General features: G+C 37.5%; 1 protein-coding gene across 1 annotated transcript; it reads right to left on the reverse strand.

Moving 5' to 3' along the window:
* Window positions 1-239: 239 nt before the first annotated feature.
* On the reverse strand, window positions 240-6,949 carry LOC136238509 (putative riboflavin kinase). Its single transcript, XM_066029044.1, has 4 exons — window positions 6,788-6,949; window positions 6,178-6,329; window positions 6,031-6,133; window positions 240-495 (listed from the first exon to the last, which is right to left on the reverse strand). Exons 1-4 carry the CDS (start codon window positions 6,876-6,878, stop codon window positions 380-382), a joined length of 462 nt encoding a protein of 153 aa, XP_065885116.1. The 5' UTR covers window positions 6,879-6,949; the 3' UTR covers window positions 240-379.
* Window positions 6,950-10,161: the final 3,212 nt, after the last annotated feature.

The following is a 10,161-nucleotide window of genomic DNA, read 5'->3' on the forward strand; positions in this document are numbered from 1 at the left end:
ATCTGTAATGTTCGTAGACATCAGCACGGACTCAGCCTCTTCCCCAAGACAATACAGTAGGGTATTCACTTGCTTTGTTGTGGAATCATCTTGAAGACCGGCAGCTGACCAAAATTGCTTATCCAATGAAGCCATTCATTGGGAGACTTGAAATCAAAGTAATCATGTAGTTGCAAGTAGATTTGAGCCATCACAGAGTTACGACCATGCTGCTACCATGTGCTATTACTAGAAATGTGTCAATCATACAACATATAATGTCGTAAAAATATCCTAGTGCTAAAATAAAAATCAGCAGTGATACAAGATGCGTACAAGTGTCAATGTCCTACATCATGTAGAATATATATTTGAATGCTTGTTTAAATTTAATACTCTATTACTGTGACTTTTCTGTTTTACTGAAGAACTCTACTTCCCTCTGTGATAAGGACACATTAGACAGTTTCTCCTCAGCAACTCTGATATCATTCTTGATGGCTTCTATCAGCTCCTCTGTGGATAACACAGTTACCATGGTAATGTGACTCTTATATTTAATCACAAAATAATTTATTAAAACTTTGTCATCATAAGAAATTATGATTTTCCAATTAGAAGTTAATGTGACTTCATTTAAGCATGGAAAAGGTTCATGAATACCCACAGTGACCAACACTCCATATCACTTTGGTGTAATGTATTTCACGGACTGGACTCATGGACTGAGCTGTAAACAGCTTCTTAACAATACACCAGACATTATCTATTTCTTGTAATGGTAATGACATCATTATGGAGCCACAACTGCTGGTATATACTGCTCTTCCTTACAAGTCACGAAGGTCATGCATGCACTAAATTATTACAATATTTACAAAAACGTATGACAGTAGTCGAGTTATATAGTTTTGTCGAGTGACATGGCTATTCTTACATGGTTTAAATTTATAGTGAATACACACCTGCAGATTGGTATAAACTTACTATTCAATATTGAGCAGGTGGGCAGCATGAGACTATATGGCTATCCAACTAAGAATACTTCACTGAAGCCTAAATGTTAGTGTTAAATACTAGAGCAACAAAGGAATAAATCAGCACTACAGGAATAACCTCTATCACTACTAGTATGCACAAGTACATGTTTCATAAATATTCCAATAAATTAGTGTATGCATGACCTTTATGACTTGTAAAGAAGAGCAATACCAGCAGTTGAAGCTCAATAATGATGTTTCCAGCATTGCAAGAAATAGATAATGCCTGGATTATTGTTAAGAAGCTGTTTCCAGCTCGGTCCGCGACTCCAGTCTGCAAAATACGGTACACCTATCACTTCAACTAGGTTGGTTGTTTTATCAGTGAAAACATCATGTGTATGTATTGTATGCATATGTATTTAAATGATTTTAATGTTTATGCTGTATGTCAATAATTATACTTGACAATATTATTGATTGACTACCATGTTGACTGTCATTAAGAGTGTCTTACTACTGTTCGGACATTGAAAATTTCTAACTAGTAATGTCCAGGTCAGCAACACTGACCAGGATGACCCAGGGTCACACTTCAGTTAATGATAAGTGTACGTTGTGTGTGTGTGTAATGTGCATGTGCGTGTAGTATGCGTGTGTATGTGTGTGTACATGTATGTGTGTAGTGTGTGCACACATGTGCATGTATGCGCACTAAAACAGCATGGTTCCGTGTTTTAGGAAACATCTTTTTAAGAGCAAGTGTAGATACAGATATCTATCAACTGAAGTTACTGGGTGCTTGGAGAGTGATCAGTGAAAACTGATAATGGTTATTGGGTCTATACTTTTGAGGCTTAATTGTGTTATCTATAAGCACCGAACAACCGAAATACTGTAATATAACATATTAACCTATTGGAACTGTTCTGACACTGCTGCCTTCATGCAAATACACTCTTAATCTTTTAGAAAGTTTGGTGGAGATAATACTTCAAGCACAATTGATTCATCACTTTAGCCAGAAGCTAGCCACTATAAATGCACATGATCCAATACAGTCAGACTTGACCCAGGCAACAAGTGATCCAGATGACCCCCAGTTTGAATACTGGTAATGGTATAATCAACTACAATGGTGTACAGTACTAAATATCTATTGAAAAAAAACACCAATAACTATAAAACAAGTTCATCTGTTACTTCTAGTCCTTGACTTAGCACTACTATTCATATAGTGCAGTAGTACTGCATAGTAGGGGATCCCCTGAAATATAATGGTGGCCCCCAAATGGAAATCAAGTGTCAGCAATCCTGTGCTCTCATTGGCTCATTTTCATGTGACATTATCGACTTTGATGACAACGGATGAGCATGATAGGAAAGTCTGATTGGTCCTTGGCTCATGTGAGGACGTGCTAAAGGTTATCAGAGGAGCTCCCAATCTGGCACCCTCACCCCCGCTCTCTAGACACATTTAGGCTTGCTTATACCTCACTAATACTGCCAAGATACCATGAGGCTGGTTTTGGGGTGATAATTTTGGCCAAAAAAGTCCAAACCTTTGTGATCCCGTACTATTGTACTGTATGATAGTCATTATGGGGTACATAGGCAGAGTTGGGGTAGTTACTTCAGAAAAGTAACTAGTTACTTCTGTCCCATGTAACTTAGTTAAGTTATAGTTACTTTTAAAATGTAACTAAGTATGTAGTTACTAGTTACTTTCATATGTAAGTGTTTGTTAATTTTTGTAATATATTTATTTTGCCCAGAGCAAGGGAGAAGAGATCTATATATGTGACCGGATTTGCGAAAAGGTACCTTTTTCACACACAAAATTTCACCCATTTTTTGAACTTTAAAGCTTCATAACGTTTTGATAATGGAATATATTTGCTTGAAATTTTCATTGAATGTAGCTACAATATCTGGCTACATCTTGATACTAAGAGCAAGTTAATCAGTCTACGGAGTCAAGTGTTACATCATTTTGTTTGCTGGCATGTCAAATGTGTGGAAAAGGTACCTTTTCGCAAATCCGGTCACATATAATAATTATATGCACACTTTCTTAAAAGAACAATTCTGTAGCCATTCCAGCTCAGTTTAAACTGTTACGTCTGTATGCTCAAGCTGATTCATGAAGAACAATACACAGAAAGTGTTTACTTAGCACAAATTTGAAGTGCTCTTGCTTTTAATGCATAATTACCTATAGTTACAATGTAACTATTGTAACTACTTAGTTACTTTTCAGACAGTTGTAACTAGTTACAAGTTACTAGTTTCAAAGCAAGTAATTAGTTATATTACTACTTGCTTTGAAACTAGTTACATTTAAAAGTAACTAGATACATAACTTAGTTACAAAGTAACTAGTTATCCCCAACTCTGTACACAGGTTTGGGTGATGGGGGGTTTCCATTGAGCTCTGCATCACCCAAACCAAAATGAGTTGGTGTGGATGAGCACATGCTCAGATGATATCATTTGATTCCAGTCAGTACTTATAGTCCTGTATGCAGCAAAACTACTTCCTGCACCAGATCAGCACTAAGTGTTAGGTAAGTGTACTAGTCCCTTCAGAGTGTTGGTGAAACAATATTAAGTGATGGTCAATATGCGATGGGCAGTATGTGATGTTGAAAGTGGCGTGGTACATATGATGTGTTGCAGAGCATGTGTATTAGTTACCTCGTGGCACAAGGTAGTTTACAGTACGGCGTGATCCCACCCACACAACCATTCGCTTGCAGGCAATAGAAAATTTATTATGCACAAAAATCTTAGTCATGAGTGGGTGTGGATATACAAATGGTTCAATTTAATATTAGTAGCATACAAGGAGTTCCTGTCTTGGCTGGTGGATAAGAATAAATTTTTCAGTTTAGTGCTGTCCAAACTTTATCTAACGAATGTGTGTTCCAGTTGAGTGCAAGATAAATTGATTCCAATTATCAAAGAATTTTATTGAAAACGGGGGGGATTTGATCGGAATCCTAATTCTATTTCACTTCATAAAGTGTAGGGATACATTTGTGTAGGGCTAAAGTCTACCTGGCTTATAGTTTTATGTGACTAGATCTGTGAAAACCTGGCATAATGGTGCATTTTCAAATTGAATATCTATAATCTACTTAGTCAAGTGTATGCTCTGGCCAAGTTTCAGCCTTGTATACCAACAGCTTTTGGAGTTACAGCCCTACAAAGTAGCAACAACAGAAAGATCGACTTGTACAACAAGTATTGGGACAATAAATTACAGGCGCTTACAAAAACAGCTGTGTGGTGGTTGCTGTGGTGTGTTCACTAGCAAGTCAAACAATTCTTAATAATTCTGTTAATCAATACAACAATCACCAGCACACTGAAGATTGCAACAACTGATAATAATTACAATCATGAGACTATTTATACCCTACGTTACATCACTGTAACAAGTCTGTTCATTATGTAATACCACAGGCTGTAAATTACAAACACAATGCTACAGAGTTGAAACTTGCACCATTGTGTTTGCCATGAATATGGGAGTCCATTACTGGGTAAGTTTTTCCTTCTATCGCCTTTCTTCACTACACACAGAGACAAAATTAGTGAAGAAAGATCAATCACGTACAATTGCTTTGATGTGACGTAAACAAATGCCCATGACTCACGTATTCTTTATTCTACTGCAATGAAACAAAGACTTTCGAACTCCTCTTGAGAAGGTGAATAAGATGATATCCAGCTTTTTATCATTAGACCCTTTCTTCACAAAGAACAAAACGTTAAAAAATACCCAAGCTGAAAAAAGGGTGCAGCTCCCAAAAACCCAGCATGAAAAAAAAAAAGATGTGAAATCCAAGGTGGCGGCCAAGAAAATGGTAGTCAAAATTTTTAATATTGACAAATTTGGTGCCAAGAGTAGGTGGCACCAAATTCATCTGAATTGTCATTATTAACAGCCATTTCTTGGCCGCCACCTTGGATTTCACATCCTTTTCCACCCTGGGAGCCACACATTTTTTTTTACAGCTTGGCTGTTGTTGTATTAGATATCAATTTTGTTTGTAATTTCATACCTAAAACCAGCTTTGGGTCTTGATTTTACCTTGTCTTTTTCTTTACTATAGGAATGAGGATTACAAGGGAGAGCAACGCGTGAGTTATGGGTGCTTATGATGCAGTAGAAATAAAGTTTACTGTTGTCATTTCATTGTTGGACAGACCTTGTTCTTTGTCCGCATGGAGACGTACAGGGAAAACACTATACTTTGTGATCAATTTGCCAGTCATATTGTTGCTATACAAATTGAATTTATTTTTGTTCCAACTATCTACCAAGACTATTCATCACATAAGGTCCTTTGTTACTACAGATAACAGAGAAGCAATAGAATGGAATTCGAGGAATATGCGAAACAACTGGTTTTTGCTCAGTGGGTCACATATGGTAGCCAGCCACAGGATATAGGATCAGTAGCTAAAACTTGAAATGAATGATACATATTTCAACAAAGACCATTGTCTGTCGCTGTTCAAGGGGTCAACACACTTCAGCTTTTAATGATGCCAAAAATTATATAGCTAGCTATGATCAATAACTCATAATGTTTGTATGGAAGAGAGTAGTTAGCTATCTTAACTCTCAGTTATGCTCTGAACAAGTTCACTATTCATCAAATAATGACACCTAGCTACATCTCTGCAGAGAACTGTTGATTGGTGTTGATAAAGTCAAGCAATTTATTCTGAGAACAGACTGATGTGTTACTTGCCTCAACATTTTCACTGAATGTATCAGTTCAGGAAATCATAATAATAATATATTATGCATATTTTTTCAAATACCAAGTACTTTGTGGTTTCTTCATGAAATTTTTGTGCATGTGATGTACTCGTTCCAACTAAGACTGCAGAAATTAATAGAATCATTCAAATAAAATATACGGAGTAGTCTATCCCTCTTTAGTATGCATTTTGTGGGTAGCTAAATAGTAGTTAAATATATATATATATCAGAAAGATATGTATTGTTAAGTTACTAATGCATGGGGTTTGCACTGTCCATATAGTAACTCACCTTTAGAAGTGAAGTTCATTTCATCCCTAATAAAGCCCACCATGCACACACTTAGCTGACTCCCATAGAAGTCATCAGGAAACTCATGAAGGATGTGGGTTTCCTGTAATGTGACATGACATCATACATTAGATCATTTCCACTAACCATGCTCCTTTTCTTGTTTTGGTACACAGGGTTCCATCCTATACTCATTACCATCTTATACACTGGCCCCTGGTCCACCATAGCCCACCCATAGAATATACCTGACTGTATTGCATCTGGTAGTGTCGACACCACGTCTTCTGGATAGTTAGCTAGTATATATATACAAGCGGTGCACACGTGTACCCTGAATCTCTTGTATAGCTAATACATTAATTATTTTTTATCAATGTCGAAAAATAAAGCCTCACTCACCTCCGGAATAGGTGGAAATTTACAGCACCCCACAGGTGGGGAAATTGAATTTGTACATACATTTATGGAATTTCAAGGATCAGTTGTGCTTTGCACTGTTAGTGGCGGACTGTGGCGATTGCAGTTCTAAGCTTGCACGTAAATTAGCTAATACATCGACGCAACCAACAAACCGCTCCCGGATGGTGGGTACGTCTAATACGGGGCTTTGTAAAAATAATTTGCCAAGGGGTGAGTCTTTTTATTAGCTATCGTTTGTATTATCAATTTTACAAATCCGCCTCCAACCTATTCCTGGGAGTGATGGGTTGGGCTAATTTGCATTGATAGGTGCATAGCTAATCCTGCTTCTTACCCGTAGGGATTCCTAATTCTTTACTACCACGACCAAACCCAGCCACGACTAGACCCCGAGCGAAGAACGGCAGTTGACCAGCGTCGACCATTGCGTGCCCGTAAAGACTTATGATTGTAATTGATGACTAAGCATAATATGATTGTAACTCAGTTCTTCGAAACGCAACCGTAAAAAAACGGATTTTGCTTGCGCATTGACGCTGCATGGTCATTGACAAAAAAAAATTAAAAACAATGTACTTTGCCCCCACTAACTTAATTTATTCTGGATTGAGCCCACGAATGAAGCAGCTGAGTGACTAGTGCAAACATTTAAGAAATCAATGAAGGTGTTGTGACCCATACGCGTATTTGTCCTACACACGTATGGGATGCCGCCCCATATGCACATGGGATACTCCATACGCGTACGGGGCAAAATACGCGTACGGTTCATATAAACAGTAGCAGTGCTCCATGAATTCCATAATGGTGAAATTTTTGCGGCGTTCATGAGGTACCTTGTCAAAGGCCTTACGAAAGTCTAACAGGAGGACATCACATTGACTCTTCTCATTATTAAAGACCCTTGGCAAAATCATTAATGGTGGTGATCAGTTGTGATTCACAGCTTCGTCTGTCGAAATCCATTTTGCCCATCACATAAAACTTCATGGTACTGTAAGTGTTTGGTAATGCTGGAATATACAATATGTTCTAAGATTTTACAGCAAATACAAGTTAAGGGTACTGGCCTATAATTGCCTGGATTGGATCTGGCACCTTTTTTAAAAATTGGGACAACTGCTGCTGTTTTCCAAATGCTTGGTAAAACACCTTGGTCTAATGACGCTTGAAAGATAACAGTAAGGATTGGTGCAACTGACTTCTTGTAGGAAACGTGCTTGAAGGTTATCAGGTCCAGGTGCTTTGTTCACTTTGATGTTAGATAATAGCTGGGCTACACCATCTGAATGCACTACAATCTGTGGAATACTAGATAATGTTTCACCACTTAGGTCTGGGATATGAGATGTATCTCCTTCCTGTTCTTTATGTAAAGAATATATTTTTAGTTACTGGCTGTGGCCTTAAATGACATGCAGATAGTAGCTATTACAACTGTTCTGGAATGATGGTGTTATTTCATCATTATTACACTTAGGTGACTCACAATGCTTTAATTGAAAGCATTGTGAATCACTTAAACAAAGTGGCATCATTTTTCAGCCAAAATATTGCCAAATTTTAATACTGAATAGGCTTAATTTGCAAATTTTTTCTGTGGGGGCATGCCCCCAGACCCCCCTAGATAGAGCATGTTCCACATGCTTAGTGTGCTTTGCACACTATAGCTTATAGTTGTAACCAGTTTTACTTTTCTTAGCCAACCAACCATTATGTTAGCACCCCCTTTCTGAAATCCTAGATCCGCCCCTGATGACTGCCTTATTTGAGTAGAAAATTCTTACTGTACCTTGTGGTAACATGTCATGTACCCTAGCTGTTCCTCCTAAAAGCTCATGCAATGTCACCACATGCATGCATACTTAGCTATTATCGTACGCGTACACCCTTCTTTGATAGCTCTTCTGCACTTTTCTCCTGTGAAGCATACACTAAGCACAAAAGCTTTTGTTCCTTAAACTTGGTGCTGCAACCCTGATTATAGCTATAGTCCTAATCCCACCATGCACAAGCAAACATTGAAAACCACATAATTATTGCAATGGAATTCTTAGAATGTGTATATAAGAACTAAATGGTTTTCACCATAATACACATGAGAACAAAATGGTTTTCAATGTTTATGATAGCTAATGCAATCGTTGTTTTGCATTGCTGGAACATACCAGTGTAGATTATAGAAGGCTGTAAGGCCCATGGGAGACTTTTATGTACACACTCCTCACCTATACATAGCTAAAAACTTTTGTAAACTCTGTAGCTAGAGAAGAAAAAACCACATCCCAGTCCTCCAACAACCAAAGGTATTATTTCATGTTTTATTCTTCATAATGATGATAGTTAAACTGCTAAATCCTTGTACTTCTCAATTCTCTCACATTATTTCTGTGCCACCATGACATTACAATCTGAAGGAAATGAAAATGCATCTACAATCTGTGCTGTTTTTGATGTCTATCTATTACAACAATATCTGGATGTCGAGCTGCTATTAAATGGACCATACAAATGTTAATGCAGTGCATGGTTGCTGAACCAAAAGTCAGTTCAATAAGGTGTCCTGACTATTGAACCATGCAACAGTAAAACTTTACCAAAAAGTTTACTAAAACCAAAAAGTGCAGCATCCGGGGTTCAAACCCTGGACCATTGGTGTAATAGCTTTGTGTGCTACCAGCTATGCACTGTAAATTCGGAAATATGAAGGTCACAAATTTGCCACAGGAGTCATACAAATGGCCATTTTGTATGACTCCTGCATGTGGCAATTTTGTATGATATTCATAATTTGTGACCGTTTCAGCAAAAACCCGACTTGTTCGCACAATTTAAATTCTTTTATTCACTCAGCATTATTAGCAGTGTCCAAGGAATGGATCACCAAAGTTTCAGCCTTCCGTGGTGTATAGTTTTGAAATTATAACACTATAGACAGTAGGAAGAGTAAGATAATCGATTTGTACAGCAACTATACTGAAAATAAACTACAGGCGCTTACATTCGCAGTCATAACGTCCGTTTTCATTAGTCTAGAACGTTGCAATTTGGCTCAAGATGTTCACCATGGATCAGCACATCAGCCAAGGTATAGTGTTAGCCCTGTAGACACTTGCGCGTATGGATATGAAAGCGGTTTGGTAGAAGAAACGATGACGATCTTGTTTACGTTTACCGCATCGTAAACAAACGCACGTGACACACATATCGTTGAAGTTACAGAAACGAAACAAACGTTTTCGAACTCTCCATGAGCAGGCAAATAAGATGGTATATAGCTTTAATCGGTTTGAGTCTTGCTTCTTCAAATACTGGCCCGATAAAAACTTGCGTATTTTTCTTTGTAGCATGCGTAATTTTACGAATTATTTTTATATTTCGTTTTTCTCAATACGCATGCTTGTGCAAACAAGTCGGGTTTTTGCTGAGACGGTCACATTTCCAAATTTGTGACCCTATTTTGGAAAACCATACATCTGGGCACACTGGCCAATTTTGTTTTTATAGCTACAATGAAGTACTGAGTGGTTATCTACCTTGTGGGAAAATTTTGTGATGATACGTTGAAGCATTCCAAAGATATGACCAATTTACTGTCTAATACATTACAAACTAACTTTTCGTTATCAGTTTATAGAACTGAATAGTGATCAGATGTGACAAATTGATGACAAATCACTTTGTTGACAAAGATCACCATTCTTACAA

The sequence above is a fragment of the Dysidea avara genome, chromosome 11, assembly GCF_963678975.1.
Source record: "Dysidea avara chromosome 11, odDysAvar1.4, whole genome shotgun sequence".
Lineage (NCBI taxonomy): Eukaryota > Metazoa > Porifera > Demospongiae > Dictyoceratida > Dysideidae > Dysidea > Dysidea avara.

Excerpts from the sequence above, each read along its gene's own strand:
- LOC136238509 (XM_066029044.1), bottom strand. The coding sequence starts at position 6,878 with ATGGTCGACGCTGGTCAACTGCCGTTCTTCGCTCGGGGTCTAGTCGTG. Across the intron at positions 6,330-6,787 it reads AGAATTAGGAATCCCTACGG|CTAACTATCCAGAAGACGTG; the intron begins GTAAGAAGCAGG and ends TATATATACTAG. Across the intron at positions 6,134-6,177 it reads AAAACAAGAAAAGGAGCATG|GAAACCCACATCCTTCATGA; the intron begins GTTAGTGGAAAT and ends GTCACATTACAG.